General features: G+C 36.1%; 1 protein-coding gene across 1 annotated transcript in view; it reads right to left on the bottom strand.

The window, feature by feature from the left end:
- The window catches only part of FAP (fibroblast activation protein alpha), an 89947-nt gene that overhangs the window by 32489 nt on the left and 37177 nt on the right, over positions 1-20281 (bottom strand). Inside the window, 7 exon segments of the mRNA XM_021004967.2 lie at positions 3865-3989; positions 6043-6096; positions 8585-8655; positions 8754-8858; positions 15622-15666; positions 18542-18563; positions 18565-18675. Of these exon segments, the coding sequence (XP_020860626.1) occupies positions 3865-3989; positions 6043-6096; positions 8585-8655; positions 8754-8858; positions 15622-15666; positions 18542-18563; positions 18565-18675 (533 nt within the window).

Raw genomic sequence — 20281 nt, 5'->3', positions numbered from 1 at the left:
TATAGAAATTTGAGATGTTATATATTATCTCATGTGATATTCACAACCACCTTGTGAGGTAATAGCTATTACTATCCCTAAACAACTTTGTTAGGTAGAGTTATTTTACCGGTGAGGAAACCAAAGCTAAAAAGAGTGTGAGTGATATCTGAACCTAGGTCTACCTGACTTCAAGTCTGGTGCTTTAGTGAACAAGGATAGCAGCTTCTCCTGATGGATGCCCTCTCTGGAGGCATAGCTACAACGGCCCATTCTTCCACTCATAATTCTTGAAATAGCTCCCTTTCTAGCGGTATTAGCGTCTAATTATTTTCAGTAAATAAGACAGTCAACTAGCATTTATTAAGTGCCTACTATGCTGTGCTAAGTGCTGGATACAAAGAAAGCCAAAAAAATAAAATAAAACAAACAAACAAACAAAAAGAACCAAAACCAAACAACCCAGTCTCTGCTCTTAGAGAGCTTATAGTCCAATGGGGGAAATAATAAGAATGAGAATAGTAACCATTTATATAGCACTTTAAGGATGCAAAGTATGTTATCAATATTATCTCATCCTCACAACAAAGTTGGATGTTGGTAGGTGCTATTATTTGCTTCATTTTACAAATGAAGAAACTGAGACTGAAGGAGTTTAATGACTTACTGAGGGTCACACAGCTAGTAAGGCTCTAAGCAAGGGTGGGGAACCTGTGGCCTCAAGGCGTTTCAAGTGAGGCCCTTTAACTGAATCCTTTGACTGATTTGGTCAAAGGGCTACACCTGAGGGCCTAGAGGGCCACGTGTGGCCTTGAGGCCACAGGTTCCCCACCCCTGACTAGATTTGAACTCGGGCCTTCTGACTCCAGGTCCAGAGCTCTATCCAATGTGCCATTGACCTGTCCTAATAGTTGGAACTAATTATTAGTGTGATTTGCCAACATACTTGGATCTTTCATCTTGGATTTCTTTCACTGATCCTTGTGAACAGGTAAAAGTTACAAGTCTAATGATTCTTAGATCTTCTTCCAGTCCTACATGGGTTTTTCCTATACTGGCACAGTGAATCACTTTACTGTATTTGCAAAAACACCAGATGAGGTGGTGCTTTCCACATGGTTCATTTTTTTTGCCAAATATAAAATTACCATACTGAACAGGAAGCGTGGGTAGTGGTAAGAGCACTGAGCTAGGACCGCTGGGTTCTAGTCCTGGCTTTGTTACTAACTTGTTCTGTGGCTTTGTGCTGAAGTTTTCTTAGCTATAAAAAGGTAATTAATGAGACTTGCTTTATCTACCTCCAGGGGTGTTTTAATGATAAGAAATAATAAATATGAAGATGAACTGAAAAAGGAGTAATATAAAAATGTGTTACGTATGTGTAGATACAGTTTGGATGTTCCATTTTCTGATGTTTTTCAAACATGGCATAAATGGAAAGATAATTATCCTGGGAGTCAAAAGACCAGGATTCCAATCCAATCCAGTTTTGTAACTAACTAGTTGAGTGACCATAAGCAGGTTAGTTCACTCGTCTTGGACTAATTTTCCTTATCTCAGAAATGAGGGAGTGAGACTAGATGATGTCTGACATGCCTTGTAGCTCTAAAATTCTGTGAATCTGTGAATTATAATAGCTGACATGTAAAGTGTTTACAGTTTAGAGAGAACTTATTTATACTTTATCTGATCTGATCTTTCTAAAAATATTACAGATTGAGGAAACTGAGGTTCAGTGAGCTTCAGGTGACTTGCCCATGGTCCTATTGGCTAGGATTTGAACCCAGGCCTTTCTGACACCAAGTACAGCACTCTGGACCATTGCTCTCTCTTATTAAATTCCACAAAAGAAGGCACTAGTTTCAGGATTTTAGGCATATGGTGGGACAGAGAAATAATGTATGCCTTGAGAGATCACAATATATTGGACATGGTTTTGAATAGCTGGGTCTAATGTCCAAAATATTTCTTAAAAACAGTTATTTTATGAAAATGTTTCATGCGAATTGGCATATTCTGTCATGCTGAAGGTAATATTTTGGGGGAGAATTTTTATTTACTCTCATCTAATCAAAATGGTCTTTAAACTTACTGTATGTGACTCTTCTCTGGCTTAGCTGTATGACTAGGTAGGAGGCACATTATAGGTTAGTAGTGATCCAGTTATATTGACCTTTTCTCTATTTCTCATAAAACATTTGCGTGCCCCCCCCCCATCTCTGATCTCTATCTCTGGGTTTTTTGTTTGTTTGTTATGGTGAGTCAGTGGGGGTTAAGTGACTTGCCTAGGGTCACACAGCTAGTAAGCCAAGTGTCTGAGGCCAAATTTGAACTCCAACAGACTGTATCTCTGTCTTTGTACTGGCCATGTTACATGCCTCACTTCTCACTTCTCCCTCACGTCTTCCAATAAAACCCAGCTCAAGCCGTATCTTCTATATAAAACCTTTCTTGATCTCCTTAACTGCTAGTGCCTGCCCTCCCTAAACCCCTTATGTTTAACTACATTCTTTATGTTTATATTTCTTCCCTTTATATTTATGCTGCATATATATGTTATATGTATTTGTCTTCCTCCATACTAGTAGGTTTTATTTTATTCTTTATAATTGTCCCCCCTAGCACCTTACCTGATGCATAGTAAGCACTTAATAGATATTTGTTGATTGACTGACCCTGGGAATTAAAGCAAACCCACTCGTCCCTTTACTCAAGGGACTCAAAGCAAGATTCTCAATCAAACCTGTGTTTCTATTTTTCAGACCTCCGGGAGAAACTCCATGTTCTACTTTTTGGTTTCCTTATTAAAGGAAGAAGGAGAAGGATGTGAGCATTTATATAGTGCCTACTGTATGCCAGGCAGTGTGCTAAGCTCTTTATAAACATTATCTTGTTTGATCCTCAGAACAACTCTGGGAGGTAGGGGCTATTATTATTCTCATTTTACAGTTGAAGAAACTGAGGCAAACAGAGGTTAGATGACTTGCCCAGGGTCTCAAGCTAGTGTCTGAATCTGGATTTGAACTCAGGTCTTCCTGACTCCAGGATTAATTCGAAATCTACTGCACCATCCCTCATGACCCTTAGCAACTTTTCGGCCAACACAAAGAGACCTACTGTAGATCAATTCAAGGAGAAGCAATTGGAGGGTTAGAGATTCCCCAGCAATCAGTTTGGGAATTCGCTAGAAACTTGTTGTGTCATATGAATTCCCAATCTGCTTTTCAAACCTCGTAGCATCTAACTTCTTAAGGCATCTCTTTATGGCTTTTGTGACAGGTTTCTTTGCTTGTCAAACAGGCTATTAGTGATGCGTGAATAAAACATTGCAGGCCAGAAAATGCTATATGTCAGGAAAATATTTGTATCATATAGACACATCCTATGCAATCTATTTAGGGTGAGTTGTTTAGTTGAAGGGAACAGTTTCTCTGTTGGAAATCCAGACAAGTAATCTCTTACAGGTACAGTTAAAATATGCATAGACACACATATAAGACTGGAATGTATCTCAGAACTTCCAAAGTCACAGTTTTATCTTCCACTTTTGAGCAATCCAAGAAAGATGTTCTAGAGCAGGAGTTCTTAAGCTATTCTGGGTCATGGTCTTCTGTGGCAGTTCTATTGAAGCCTGAGAACCTTTTCTTAGAATCACGATTTTAAATGCATAAAATAAAAATATAGAAGAAAAGGAAACCAATGATATCAAAATACAGTTATCAAAATATCTTAAGTTTTAAGTTCAGTTAAGAACCCCTGTCTAGAGGTTTATAAAGAAGCAGCTTAAAGTCCTTCCCTGGGTAACCCAAATCCAGAATCCATTCCATCAGGAAACTCTTTTTACACAGGGTCAATCCCATTGGCTTTGCCAGTTACTTTACATACCATAGCACATAAGTGAATAGTACTTAGCGAAGTTGCTGAAACTTGCTGAATAGTATTGGCATCTTTCTTTCCTTAGAACACAAGTGAGGCACTGTTTCCTTGGAGGATAGCTTCCAATGCTAATTCTAGGAGGAAATTAAAATAACATGAAACTAAAGTTTTTCAATTGTTTTTATCCAAATGTATTGCATCATGTAAAGCACCTAATTTAAATATCAAGATACCAAACCCACTCCATTTTCTACTGCCAATATGGCTTTTAGTGATTTCTGAACAATATATTTTTTCTATAGCCTGATTTATATCTGGGCCAGTATAAAACTTGATGATCATGGGATTATAGGTTTAGAGCTGGAAGGGAATGCATAGGCCATCTAGTACAACTCCTGCATATGAGGGAACTGGGGTCCTGGAAAGTTAAATATTTTGCCTATGGTCACACAGGTAAGCAAGATTGAACCCAGGTATTCTGAAGTCAAGTTAACATCTGGGTGAGAGAATGTTCAGACATTCTCTCAGACATTTTTTGGCATGGAAGGGACTTTCTCCATGATCTTAGATTTTCTGTAATGTTCAGAGTGCTGAACGGTTAAGGATTGTGATCTCTCTTCTTCAGACCATTTAACAATCAGTTCAAACATATTCTTGCTTGTTCTTTATTTGTGCATAGATATGTATAGAAAATTAGGTGGTAATGGAATGAGAAGAGCACTAGGCATGTTGTAAAATTAGAAAATTACCAGAAAATTCTGCCCTTGCTCTCTTCTCTGCTTCCTACCACACATTGTGGAGTGTCTTGGCTCATATAATGGCTTATTTGCAATGTGCCTTCCCATCTCTTCTCCTTACTCTTCCTCCCAAGTAAGCTCTGTGCAATGGGCAGTAACACTCATGTACTCTGGCAAGAAGGGCCCCTGTCCCAGTGGGCTTTGGAAGATAGCAGCAGATTCTCCAAGACCCATTACTCAGAGACCTTCCCAACCTGGGATAAGAAAATCACCACTAACCACTGATTTTAGAATAGGCTATACACTTGACTTTAGTCGGGTGCCCCTGGTGCCCCTGGATATCCTGTCCACTTTGGGGTTTTTGGCTTAGATTCTGAGGGATGGATGCAATGACTGCCTCCAGGAACCTCGCTGACTTCTACTATCTTTCCTGGGCCCTGAACAAAGAACAGGTTCAGGTCAGGGCCCCATGCCCCCTCATTCCTGAGGGGGTGGGGGGATAGCTGCAGTAGCTCCTGCAGTCTGCCTGAACCCCTCAAACCGCTGCATACCTGATGATACTAACTCCGGGACCTACACGTTGAAAGTGGGAGCCCTGTCCACCTACCGAGGCAGATCTGAGACCAAAGAACAGGCAATTGCATCATCTCTCACAGGCCTGAGCTGGCCCACACCACCTGAACACTTTGAAGAAACATCTAGATGTGCAGTGATTGGACAAGAAACCAATATGGAAATACCTCTTCTTGAACTATTATAAATCTGTATCAATAAATTAGCATACCTCATGTGGGCCCTTTAATTTTGTAATATATTTTAAAATCAAATTTATATATAGATGGAGTCCTGCAAAAAATATTTACCTTTCTACCCTACCTCCTCCCTTGCCCCCAACACATACAGACCTTAGGGGCGGTCTGTGGACCCTCTAAGCATGCACTGATTGCTGTAGGACCAAGAGAGGTGACAGGATAAATGATTAGGCAAGAGCCATGATTCATTATTTTGTATATGCTTATATGTGTAATTTTCATTAGTATATGGTTATACGTGTAATTTTCATTAGAAACAGGAATTCATTAGAAACATTTTGTGTATGCTTATATGTGTAATTTTCATTAGAAACAGGAACTATTAGAAAAAAGGGACACTTTTGTCTCTATGCCCAACACTTAGCCCAGTGCTTGGCACATTTTGGCACTTAGTATGCTTGTTGATTGATTGAAGATTATTTGTTTTGGAAAATGTACCATTTTGAGCTGAATTATTTTCATTGTTTTTTCTCCTTATGGCCCCACCCAACTCTTCTGCTTGTTTATTTTTCCTTATTACATATCTGTGATTTTTTTTTATCATATTGTTCCTTATTGTTTGTTGTTCTGGTTTTCTAGCATAGGTTTATTCAAACATCTGTGAATGTAGGTAATAAAAAGAATCAAACAAATTTTACCTGTAAATATTCCTCCTCCCAGGGTAGTCTTCAAATTCATTACTCGAATAGAACCTGTAAATACATTCAAAAGTCATTAAATCTGCCATGATTTAATAGTATAGAGTAATGTTAGCAATAACATAGTACAAGTTAATTTTTATCTGGTTTTCTATTAACCAAACTCTTCTTTAAACTCTGTTCCTATATGGTATAATTGGATAGTTATATCGAGATCACAATGATGCTGCTGAAACCTTTCAAGATTCTAAAATGCTTGTTGGGCCATCAAAGTGCTAGGTGACACAGCGTTAGGCCTGGAGTCAGGACAATCTGTGTTCAAATCTATACTAGCTTTGTGACCCTAGACAGATCACTTGCACTTTGCCTCCATTTCCTCATCTGTAAAATGGGGATAATAATAGCACCCACCTCCCAGGGCTGTTGTGAGGACCAAATAAGATAATAATTAATTGTAAAATGCTTAGCATAGTGCTTGGGAGATAATAGCCACTATATAAATATTAACTGCTATTACTGTCATTATGATGATGATTATCATTATATAAAAAATAAATTATACTAGGTAACATCTTTGGTTAGCACTTATTTGAATACTTAACTTCAAATAAATTTGCTTTAAATGTTTTGATATTTTATGTTTATGGCATATACAGAGTGTCCCAAAACGCTCCTGAGATACCCTGTCTTATGAAGCACTCATTTGCAGGAGACAGATGATAAGCAGTATAGGAGTTTAAAGAAGGAATTGCTTTATGTGGGTTGGAATCTTAGAGAAAGACTTGGTGGAGGAGGTGAGGCTTGAGTTTGGACTTGAACAATTAATAGGCTTTGGGCATATGGGGAGAAAAAAGCAAGAATATTTCAGATGCAAGAAACAGCCTGAGCAAAGGCACAGGGCATGACATATATAAACAGTGAGAAGTCTATTTGGACTGGAGTAGAGGATAATGTGTTTATAAGTAGTGCAAGATATTTGAATGGTAAGGTAGGGTGAGTTTGTGGAGGACCTTGAATACCAAAATTAGGAGTATGGGTTTGATTTGATAGGCTAGAAGAAGGTATTATATGTTTTTGATGAAGGGTTCACAAAAGCAAAATCTTATGATGGTTAATGGTATACTGAAGAGATCACAGAAGAAAACAGTTAGGAAACTGTTGTAGTCACCTTCTTGGGAAGTAATATGGGCCTAAATGAAATAGGTGGCAGTGAAAATTGAACGAACATTCTCAAGAACAACCCATTCTCAAAATAGTTAAGAACAGCCCCTTCCACAGACCCTTGATATAGAGGGAAAGGTGGAGTCAAGGGATGGCCATGTGGAAAACAGTAGCAGTTTGAAGGAACTGCCATACAAATGTATTTTCCTCTATGGATTTAAAATACTTTTGTTCGCTGCCCCATGATTTAAGCTCACTATTACCAGTAATTATTAGAAATAATGACTAATTCACCCAGATTATAAAGTATCAAAAGGGAAATGCTACCTACCAAACATTCTTTCTGAAAGAGAATAATTCATTGAGTATTTATTTCAAAAATATTCCCTTTTTGAGAGGCAGCCTGGCAAAATAGAGGGAGTACCAGCCTTGATGCCAAGAAGACCCAGGATCAAAACCTACCTCTATCCCAAGTGAGCTGTGTGTGCCTCGGTAAGTCATGTAAATTCTCAATGCCCCAGGTAATTCTCTAAGACTGTAAATTACAGGTAAGTTATCGATCTGCATTGGTGAAATGCTTCCAAACCAGGAGGTAGGAATGAACATGACCTTAAAAATCAAAGATCAAGGACCAAAACAAAACAAAATAATAATTGCTAGCATTCATATAGCACTTAAAGGTTTTCAAAGTTCTTTACAAATATTATCTCATTTTATCCTAATAACAACTCTGGGAAGTAGGTGTGATTATTAATTTCATTTTCAGATGAAGAAACTGAGGCAGAGATTAAGTGACTTACCCGAGATCACACAGCTAGTGAGCGTCTAAGACTGGATTTGAACTCAGTTGTTTCAGATTCCAGGTCCAATGCTCTATCCACTGTGCAACCTAACTGCTTCTAATTAGAACTGCCTTACTGAAATTATAGCTTTTTTCTATATTGCTTCAGAGGAGAAAGGATCAATGTGTAGATTCACAGTAAATAATAAATGCTTGTTGACTGATTAAAATTACAAGGAGTCCGATTTTGGTTCAGGAAGGAAGAATTTCCAAACAATTAGCCCTGTCTAAAAACAGAATGAGCTGCCATTTGAGGTAATAAGTTCCCTGTAATTGGAAGTGTTCCAGTGGCGACTACTTGACCAGATGTCTGAGGATTCATCCACCAGGTGAAGGAACTTGTCTCAGTGACCTCTTAGGTCCCTCCAGCTCTGAGATTTTTAGACTCCATGGCAGTTGCCCAGAGAATGCTAAACTATGACAAGGAACGAATCAATCTCGAAGGGTATAGACTAAAAGAAACCAGGCGGTAGCATTTTTAGCTCAGTCTTAACACCAAGAAAAACACAAGCCGCACATCGTGCTATACAGAATACTCACAGTGAATCCTGCGTTACTTTGAATATGTTTATGGCCTCCCATTTGCCACTTGTAATTTGTATCGCATTTTCCTATAAAAAGACAAACATTATGTTCTGTAAATCTCAGTGTTATTTGAGCAGCCTCAAATGAATGCTCTCTGAGGAGCTAGTTCTTGGAAGGCACGTACCACAGTGTCATTGATGTAGTGAATGTGTTTGTAACCGTCCTTATCACTAAATATTTTGTAGTACGAAATGCTGTCATAAGCAAAAACAGGTGCTGAGACAAAGAACTGAAAGATACGAACAGAGACTGTGGTTAAGTCAGAAATAGCTGGGAATAAAGACCATTTCGTTAATGGGAACTTAGGTTTACAGACATTAGAATCCATTGCCTTCCCTGGTTATCCATGGTATACATCAGAGATCCTGTTTGTCACATAGAGAATTTTTTGTAATGATTTTTCAGCTGTTAGTCACTCACGACGACTAACCTGCTCTTATTTGCTAGTTATTAAACGCCTGTGTTTGTGACATTTTAATTATTTTACTTTATATTCCCTCTATTTTGGTATTTGAAATGTGATAAAAGTCAAATATATTTATCTGTCTAACAAACATGGCACTCATCCTTCATTAAGGGTATACAGGTCATATAGTTTGCTGGTCACAAGCCTATGCCAATAACATCATGAAAACAGTTTTGAAACATTGAAACAAGCCTAGATATGGTAGTCTCTGCTGTTTGGGGATGCTGAGGCTGGTGGATCATTTAAGTAAAAGAGTTCTGAACTACAACAGGGCTAAAACCAAAAAGGCCTTCTGCACTAAATCCATAACCAATATGGTGAGCCTCTGGAAATGGAGAACCACTGGACTACTTAAGGAGGAGAGAACCAGCCAGGTCAGAAAAACAGAGAAGGTTAAAAATTCCTTTATTGGGATTGGCCCATGAATGGCCATTGTACTTCCAGTCTGGGTGAGATAGAGAGACCCAGAAACAAAACAAAACAAACAAAAGACATGAAAATACTGAAGACAACAGACTACAATTCTTACAAGGCCATCGGGTAGCCTGGTATTTTCTGTACTATTCTAATTGTCTGGGGCAGCTCTTACTCTACCTTGTAACTGCCGGGAATTTTCTATCCCATAACCCACCCCTGCAGGACATAGAGAGACTTAAGGGTTGCCCAAAATTATTAGGTTTGGGGATAGATTGGGGATATTAGGGATATCACATTTTCTAGGAATTCTAGATTGATAGTTCTGCCTTGGGTAGAAGTTACAAAATGGTATTCCTTGTTCTTCCAAGAACTGGGGACAGGGATAATCTACACAATCGAATTCCACAGCAAGTCTTTAATAACCCTGGGCTATTTGACCACCTGTAGAATGTTATATAAACTATAAAATGAGTTACTTATGTTAGATAACCTCTAAGATACATTACAAAGCCAAAATTTTATGCTAAATTCTTAAGGCACATCAATTAAGATCTCTTTTTATTTATAATATGAAATGGTATTGCTATGAAATCATATAAGTAATGGAGTTGGAGTAGATGACCTCTGAGGTGTTTTCCATTTCAAAATCTGATCCTAGGATGTCTAGGTTACTTAATTCTTTAATTGACTTCAGAAATGTCTATTGTTGCGGTTTTGTGGCCATCATTTCATGATTGAGGTCTTCTGGTATGGTCAGTCTTCATTTTGCAATATGCAACCCCCACTGATCCAAATTATAGAAATTCCTTATTTGTGGCTTCTTTATAACTCTTAACAGAGTAACTTTTAACTCTTAATGGAGATTCCTCAATTTCAAGAACAGAGGCTCTTTCCAGATTGGCTCCATCATCAAAATCAAGACCAGTGGTTTACTACTAAATTCTTTTAAATGTTTATTGCTATCTTTTGTGTTTACATTCCATTCATTTCTAAATATAATGCCTCCCTTTCACTCCCAAAGAGCTATCCCTTGTAACAAAGAATTCTGAAAAAGAAAAAAAGAGAGAAAAGCATTGACTTGAATATTAAATGGTCTCAAAATATTTCAGGACATTTGGTGGTAAAGACGAGTAAAAAGTTTTTTTGTAGCCCTTTCAGTGAGTTATTTCTCTGAGGAGGTGAAAACAGTACTGATATAACTTTATAATGCTGTTAAGTGAAAAATGGTGTAGAGTTTGGTGCCAAGAATTAGGAATCAGGAAAACAGAAAGAGCATTTATGTTAAGCAAAGATTGTGTTATCTTCTTCTCTCTTTCCAATGCACACATCTAAGTAAACAATACTTTAGCTGAGCAGGTAACTCAGGTGCAGTAAAGAGAGTGTGAAATATTTCCGAGTTCACATTTGAAGAGCAGGAGTCCATAATGCATTTTGCATTAAAGGTGGCTACCCAGTGAGTCACACCTGTGCCCTAGATAAGCACCCAGATCAAGATCTTACTCAAAGCAAACCATGACACAGCCTCTTCAATTGAGTCATTTGTCAGGGTCAGATTTCTTGATAATTTGTGCATCTGGATGTAAAAGTTTATGAGCCTTTATTTATTGCTTGCTTGCTAAGGAGGAGTGCTTACACATGGCATGACTCAAGATTGTAATTGATACAAGTGAAGGAAAGAAATAAGAGAGGTAAAAGTCCTAGTTCTTTCAACCTAATTAATGGCTAACCTCAATCTACATTTAATCAAAGTGAGACTTAGAAACATCCAGAAAAATATCCACTTTGCTTAAACCTACAGGCTTTGTTGGAAGTGTAAGCCAGGTAATGTTTTGTATAAATTATCAAAGTATTTTATTGATCTAAACATTATGCTTCAAATCATTTTTGTCGTTATCGTTCGGTCACTTCAGTCATGTCCAACTGTTCATGACCCCATTTGGGGTTTTCTTAGCAAAGATACTGGAGTGATTTGCCATTTCCTTCTCCAGCTTATTTTACAGATGAGGAAACTGAGATAAAGGGTTAAGTGACCTGTCCAAGGTCACATAGTAAAAGTCTGAGGCTGGATTTGAGCTCAGGTCTTCCTGACTTCAGGCCCAGCACTCTAGTGACTGCACCACCTAGTTGCCTCCTCTTCCAAATTCAAGGGCTGGCATTCTAGATAACTTGACTAATCTCCTCCTCTTTTTAGGCTGTTGCCACATAACAATAAAACAACTTACTAAAAAGTTGAAAAAAAAGTCATAACCAAGTTTTTTGTTTGTTTGTTTTTCCTCTAGTACAACATCAAGAAAATAGCTGGTTTGATGCTTTTGCTCTGAATTGTTTGGTATTATATTAACCCCAAATAGGGATCTTGGACAACATAAAGTTCCATGGCAGGAGTCAGGAAGACCTAGCTGAAATCTAGCCTTAAAAGCTTATTATAGCTGTGTGACCTGAGCACATCCCTTAGCTTCTATTCCTCTCAGTTTCCTCATCTGTAAAATATAACAGTATCTACCTCTCAGGGTTGTTGTGAGGATAAAATTAGATAATATTTGAAAAGCACTTTGTGAACCTTGAAGAGCTATATAAATGATAGCTATCATCATCATCATTATTAATGGAAAGAGTCCTGAACCGTCAAGCAAAATATCTGGATTCAACTCTTGACTCTATGATAGCCATCTGACCATATATCAGTAACTTAATATCTCTGTGTCATTTTCTCATCTATCAAATATAATGTAACTTATAAAATGAGGGCTTTATATTTAATCATCTCTAAGATCCATTCTAATGCTAAAATTTTATGCTTTATCCTAAAGTCACATCAACTAAGATAATTTTAAAATGTATAATAGGAAATAATACCTTGCTATGAAATATAGTATATGCATATTCATACACATTATATACACATATGTGTATATACACATACAATACTATGGTGGGGAAGCACATAGTGGATTTGGAGTCAGAATCTTTGTTCTGATTCTCTATGATTCTCTAGCCAAGTTTTTTTCTGGAATTCAGTTTTCTCTTTTGTAAAATGAGAATGTGAGACTAGGTGATGATTGATAAGGGATGCTTTAGGTCTAAATCTGTGATCCTTTGCATGTTTCCTTGAGAGGACAAGATTAATTAAAAGTTTCTGAAATCCAAAATCTTGTCCCTAATTGATAAATGGTCAAAGGATATGAGCTGGCAGTTTTCAGAAAAAAAAAAAATTAAAATGATCTATAATCATATGGAAAAAATGCTCTAAATCACTGTAGATTAGAGAAATGCAATTTAAAACAATCCTAAGGTACTACCTCACATCCATAAGATTGGCTAATCTGATAGAAAAGGAAAATGACAAATATTGGAGATGGGAAAATTGGGACACTGATGCACTGTTGGTGGAGTTCTGAACTGATCCAACCATTCTGGAGAGTAATTTGGAACTGTACCTCAAAAGGCTATAAAATTCTCCATACCCTTTGAACAATACTATTACTAGGTCTATATGGCAAAGAGTTTTTTTTTTTAAAGGAAAAAGACCTATTTGTACAAAAATATTTCTAGAAGCTCTTTTTGTGGTGGCAAAGAATTGGAAATTAAGGGAATGGCTGAACAAGTTTAGGTATGATTGCAATGGAATACTGTTGTGTTATAAGAAATGAAGAGAAAGGGGGCATCTAGGTGGCACAGTGGATAGAGCTCCAGCCTTAGAGTCAGGAGGACCTGAGTTCAAATCTAGCTTCAGATACTTGACACTTACTAGCTGTGTGACGCTGGGCAAGCCATTTAACCCCCGATTGCCTCACCAAAAAGCAAAAAAAAAAAAAAAAGAAATGAAGGGCAAGATGATTTCAGGAAAAAAACAAACAAACAAACCATGAACTGATGCAGTTTAAAACCTGGGAAGACTTATATGAACTGCTGCTAAGTGAAGTGAGCAAAACAGGAGAACAACGTACAAAGCAACAGCAATATTATAAAGATAATCAATTGTGGAAAACTTAGTAACTATGATCAATACCACAACTCCAAAGAACTCATGATGGAAAGTACTGTCTATCTCCAGATAGAGAAGTAATGGATTCAGATTGTATATTGAAGCATATTTCCCACCTTTCTTTATTTTCCTTGCTTTTCTCCCCAGAACGTGACTATTGCAGAAATATGTTTTGTATTATTTCATGTGTATAATGGATATTATATTTCTTGCCTTCTCAATGGGTGGGGAAAGGATGGTGGGAGGAAGAGAATTTGAATTCTAAATAAAAATGTTTAAAATTGTTGATCTAACATTTAAAAATGTATTTTAAATTTACTTAAATAAAAGTGACTAGTTTTTTTTGCTTTGGGCTATGAACAGGGTGAAATGTAAGATAATAGCACATGGAGTATATATGTAAAAATGCAACTTCTTTTTAAACAAACATAAGGAATGTGTAAGACAAAGAGCTCCATTTTTTGTCGTCTTTACCAGACACCCTCATATTCTGAACTTCTGACAGGATTACTTAGGAAGTATATTTTCCATATCTGCTAAATCTAGGAAGTCCATTTGAGAGTAACCAAGAATATAATAAGAATCTTAAAGTAGGCCATTCTTTTACTGATTTCTTCCCATTTAGTGTGACAAGCCTAAGAGTCGTCTGTCAGCAAAGCATTGTGCTAGCACTGGGGATTAAAAGACAAATGCCGCCCTAAAGTCTGGATCTCGAAGTTCAGCTAGTCCATTTGTCTCATTTTACAGATGAGGAAACTGAGGTCCGAGCAGGTTAAGTGGCTTGTGTGAACTCATGCAGGTAGAAAACTTCAGAGGCAGAATTTGAACCCAGGTCATCTGACTAAAGCCAGGAATATGTGTCATAATGTATCAGAGTATGAATTCGACAAGACGCATTCTTTTCCTGAATAACTTCCCTATACGTTCAGGGATGTATTGTAGATATATTAAATGGAATTTATTATGTGTATGTAATATATGAATTGGATAAATTTTTATGAAAGTCCTTTTTTATAATGGGAAAATAATGGGAAAAACTGAATCTGAAGGTATAAGTGAGTGACTTTTGAATTAATTTTGTCAGATCTTAATTTATAATTTAACTGCCATCTTGCCTGTTGTAAGTTTCCATATGTACAAAGCATTTCACCGTATGAATGATTTTTAGATCTTCATTATCCACGTATTCTGAATTAGTGTGCTAAGGGTGCTGAGAGTTTCCTTTATGCAGCCTAATGTGTCCACATAGTACATAAGCAGCCTTCCTATTCAGCTATTACTTGAATATAAGTCCACTTCTGTGGGTACAAGTTAGCATCTTTATCCTGCTTTTCAGGTGAGTTCAAATGTATCTTGTGATGCTTATCAGGGATAGGTGACTTCCAATGAGATACAGTGGAGATGATCATAACACAGTTTCCCCTCTGGATCTACTTAGATCCAGGGATCAAAAACTACCCAAAGAAGCTGAACAAAAAAGATCACAATAAACACAAAAGCTGATTTTGAGCACTCATGAATATTAGAATACTTACCTTTCTTCTGGGCTTCATTAAAAAAAAAAAAACATTTTCAGTCCAGGTTGCATGGAATTTAATAGAGAAAAGAGCTATTTTTAAAGAACTTTCTTAAGAAAGAACTATTCTCTATAAACCACCTGTCCAATCAATTTCCTGTAAAAATCCTATTTGCTTTTTTTACCTTATTAATAAGTCAAAATTATTAAAAATATCTCAGATGTCTGATGTATACCAGGAATCTCACAATATTTCAGTTCTGTTAATTTTCCTCTCTTTTACAATAATTTTTAGGTGGGTTCAGGAAGAAGAGTTTGGAAACGCATGTTCAGGTGAAGAAATTAAGGTTATGGCATGAGGCATCATTCTTACTTCCAATATACCCCTAAAATATAGGGCCTGAAATCTCATTCTGAAGATGTGCTTTTCAAATTTTGAAATTATCTGGCACAAAATTGCTTAAGGAATTACTTCCTTTGTGCTTTTTACCTTTAAATGTGTCTATGAAAACAAGTAATGCCAGTTTGGATACATTTCAAAAATTCCTTTGATAGCTGAGTATCTGTCAAATTTCATGAAAATATTAAGGTAAAGAGCAAAACCATACTCCACCAGCCCATCCGGTTCTGCTTTCTTCTATGTGCTGCTGGCTCTGAATAACAAAATAAGACATTAAGGATTTCATTACAATGATGATCACTAGATTTAACATTCTTAAAAATGGAAATTAAATCACTTTTATTGACTATGTGCAAGGCATTATACTGGGTGACTAACTTCCAATAAGAATTTGAAAATGATCTAAATGAGCATTTAAAAAAGTCATTTGAAGCATAGTTATATTTGAAATGTTGGCTCTTACTATACACATTTTGTTACTTTTTTCTCCATGGTTGCCAATGTATTGACGTCTTTTCTCCTAAAGAGCAAGGACTCATGTCCATTTCAACATCCTGTGGAGATCTGATGCAATTTAAGTGCTTAGTGTATAATAATAGCTAGAGAATAGTCATGTCTCACAGTGAGAACCATGCTAGATTGTTTCCTTCCTCAGTCTCTCAACTCTGAGGAAGGAAATAGTTAACAATTTGTGAGTCATCCTGTTTTTATGCATAATCATAAAACGGAAAATGTTCCAGTTAATCTTTTTTAATGTATCAGTGGTAGGGTCATCTTTAAAGCATATTTACACATAGTAAGACTGTCATTTCAGTGAGATTATTAACATCAAATTGATCATCGACATTTTTTGCCCTTTGAGTGTTAATCTCAGTCTGTCTTCCAAGATGGAGAGAGTAACTAGAACTTTTATTAAGAACCAATATTGCTAACTTTGTGATCTGGGTTATCTTGGTATCTTGCTTTTCTAAATTAGCTCATATATCCATGGAGTTTTATTGATATTGGTCATTTAACCCTTAAATTCTTTTATTGGCCCAATATCCTTATTAGTCAAAGAAACAATTGTTGGATCACTGACAACTTGCGTGTCCTGAGATCTCTCCAAAGACTTGATCACAGAAAATCTACATTTTGAAGCCGAATTGTTTCAGAATATGAACATTAGTAGACATTATCTAAACATGAGACCTTTAGTGAATTTCAGCATCTATTTTATGGACATAACATTAAAATGAATCTTTCAAGATGTTCATTACTTATTAAACAAAAGTTTTAAATGTCTTTGAAAACATGTTTTTTAAAGTTGCTACGCATTTTCATAATTTAATAAATGTTTTTCTAAGAAACTTTGGTCTTTACTGCCTACCCTAAAGCTTTAAATAAATGTTATACGTAAATGACCACAAACATCTATATGCAAACTCCAAAATGCAATCAATATTTCTAAATGTCTTTATGTTTAACATACTCTAAGCTCCATAAGGAAAATCAGAGGTGTTTCTGCTAAAACATAACAGGAGCGATGAGTGTTTTCAAAATACCGTACTCTTTCTGTCTATAATATTATGTTGAAACAAAGATATCTTTACATTTTCTTTTGTTATTCATCCTTTGTTCTTGAAGAGGACCAGTGACATGACGAAGAGAAAAGAAAACAATTGCTATTTACACTCATTCGAAGCCATCAAAACCTAAACAGTGAGCTGCAGAGGCTTGGGTTGGGGCTATTATTGGCTATTCAAAGAAAGCCAGAGTGATTTGGGTTTAAGGTCAAATAGCTCCATTTAAAACACAATGGGCTTTTTAAAAGCCTGTCTTTTCAGAGCTATATTTCAAGAAATCAAAAATGAAAACTACACAGGGCAAAAAGCAAATTGGCCCAGCTTTTTGAAAAAAAAAAAGAGGATAAGGAAAAGAAAAAATAGCAGGATCCCTCAACTTCAGCTCAAATTGGCAGGTTAGGTCTCCAGAGGGTAACTACTACTACTCTCAGATAACATAGTAAAGACAGTTAACACAAAACATTCTCCTAAGAACTGGGTTCGTACCTTCCCACAAATACACACAGCATCCATGGGAAGAGCAAGCTTAAACTTAGACCATAATAGTAATGAGGCTCATGTGTAAGAAATATGTGTATCTCACTTAACATTGAGCTAAAAAAAAAAACTTACAGAAAACTGAAGTATTTTGCAGACAAAGTAATGATTTAAAAAATATTTTTAGCTTGAGTTATTTTGACTTTTAGAGGACCTGAAATATTTTTACATAGAATTCTGATAACTTTTCCCTTGCAAAACATGTCCTGTTTTCTAGATGGAATTAAATGTTTTACTTTAATTCAAAGGTTGCTTCTTTTTCTTACTTCATAAATGTTTATTCCACTTGGCCTAATGAAACATTTCTTCCAAATTAGAGATTCCATGAACTATCAACATCCTTCTACTTCTAGGTTTTCCTGTATCCTTGCCTTTCCCTTTCTTTCTTTCTTTCTTTCTTTCTTTCTTTCTTTCTTTCTTTCTTTCTTTCTTTCTTTCTTTCTTTCTTTCTTTCTTTCTTCTTCTTTCTTTCTTTCTTTCTTTCTTTCTTTCTTCTTTCTTTCTTTCTTTCTTTCTTTCTTTCTTTCTTTCTTTCTTTCTTTCTTTCTTTCTCTTCTTCTCTCTTGAATCAAACTTAGAAACCATTTTATTTCATCTCCTCCCCAATCTTCTTTTTCATTATCATGTATTTGTCAAAAAGGCTCCTCTGCATCATCCTTTCCTACTTTGCCCTAATTTCTTTTCTTGTCTTTTATTTTTCTACCCTTCTTCCATAAGATTTCATCTCTGACCTTATTTCAATTTCAGATTCCTAACTGTCCAAGTAAGTACATTTTATCCTTTTGTCTATCACCTTTCTAAATTCTACTTTTATATGTATTACATTTTTACCTTGATGGATAGTACCTAGAATAAGTATTGGACTTATGTTATATATTATTTCAGAAAAATAGTGAATTTGTAACGTGAGACTTTTTTTTTGTACAGTGCCAAGTAATCTAACCTTATAATAAACATTAGCTATAGAAATCTCTGGCTTTGCATATTCATTTTAATAAAATAAATAATGGTTTTGATGTACTATACCTTTGGACACTCCCAGTCTTGTGTTTTCTATGAAGTCACATATGGACAGCACTGTAACATTTTGGACTCGTTTTAGCCATTGCAAACATACTCGTTCATCTGCTACCCATGTGAGCCAACTAAAATAATAGTCACTGTAAATAAAACAAAATGGACAGTTATCATTTGGACCAGATTATGAAATCACAGTTATAATCATAGGGGAATATAATAATATAACTGTTGTTGGCATACCCATTTTGAAAAGGTGGTGTTAATGGGATATTTATTAGATATGACAAGATCAAAGGATCATAAATTAGAGGCAAAAGGAATCTTAGAGACTATATGGGAGAGTAGAAAGAGAGCTGGTTCTCAAGCCAGAGGACATGGGTTCAAATTCTTGCTAGGCAACTTACTACCATCTGAGTTGGGAAAGTCAGCTATCCTTTAAAGTCCTTTGTTTCAACAACCCTGTAAAAGGAGAGGATTAGACTATATGACCTCCAATTTCCCTTTCAGTTTTAAATCTGTGTTATGGTTCAGCCTCCTCATTTTGTATATGAGTAAAGGAAGGTCCAAAGATGGTTAAATGATTTGTCTAAAGTCACACAGTGACTAAGTGGCATTGCCAGGAAAATTGATGTCCACAGGAAACTTTTGCCATGTACTGTGTTCTCTTGGGTAAACCGGCCAGGGATGAGCACAATGACAATGACAACAATATAGCTAGAATGCATAGAATGCTAGAATGCATATTGAATTTAAAGGTTTGCAAAGTCCTTCACATATCCTGTCTCATTTGATCTTCACATCAACCCTGTGACACAAGTGCCTTTACTAACCCCATTTTACAGATGAATAAATTGAGGCTGAGAGTGATTAAGTGATTCAGGGACACATAGCTAGTAAATGTCTCAGAGGAGATGTCAGACTCAGGTCTTCCTCTGTCCAAGTCTAATGCTCTGTTATACCAGAGATGTCAAACTAGGCCAGCAAAACTCCCCACTGAGGCTTAACCAGACTAAAATGTAATTGGAAATGTTTAACTAAATAAATAAAAATATACTCCAATGCAGATAATGTTAATTTGTGGTTTTCCAAGTCAGTATGCTGCCATAGGGATCAGGATCCCTTTCTATTGGAAATTGACACCACTATATTACATCCACTAGTTTGCTTCAAGGAATTGTTTTTGGGGAAAGAATTTAAGAAATAATGTTAAAACTAGAGATTTATTCAGTAGGTTAAAAAAATCAAACAAACTAGCTATTTTGGTATGACAGTTGGGACCCTGGATTTTTTGCTTTTCAATTTTTTTTTCAAATTTTTCCATTTGAAAATGTCAAATTCCTGTTTTCAACTGTTTTGAATTGAACAACTATACTACAGCAACACTATGTAGATATAACAATAGAGAATATTGATGTGAAGAATCACAGAATGTTAGAATCAAAAGGGACCATAGACATCATTTAGTATAACTCTCATTTTACAGATGAGGAAACTGAGGACTGCAGAATTTGCTACTTGCCTAAAATCATATAACTAGTTTATGACAGTGCCAGCCCTGAAAACCTGATATCTTGTCTCTTAGTCCAATGATCTTTTCATTTGTTTTATAAGATGGTTGATATTTGTGATTAGTAGCTAATTATTAATTGATTAGCAATTAATGACTATTTTATAAGGCACTACCATCTAAATATATAGTCTCATTTTTTTAATCTATATCTGTGATTTCATACCTGCGGAGTATTC

This window comes from Phascolarctos cinereus, unplaced genomic scaffold, assembly GCF_003287225.1.
Source record: "Phascolarctos cinereus isolate Bilbo 61053 unplaced genomic scaffold, phaCin_HiC Scaffold_726;HRSCAF=1367, whole genome shotgun sequence".
Taxonomy (NCBI): domain Eukaryota; kingdom Metazoa; phylum Chordata; class Mammalia; order Diprotodontia; family Phascolarctidae; genus Phascolarctos; species Phascolarctos cinereus.
Note: the sequence above shows the minus strand (reverse complement) of the source record. Positions and strands in the feature narration are given on the sequence as shown.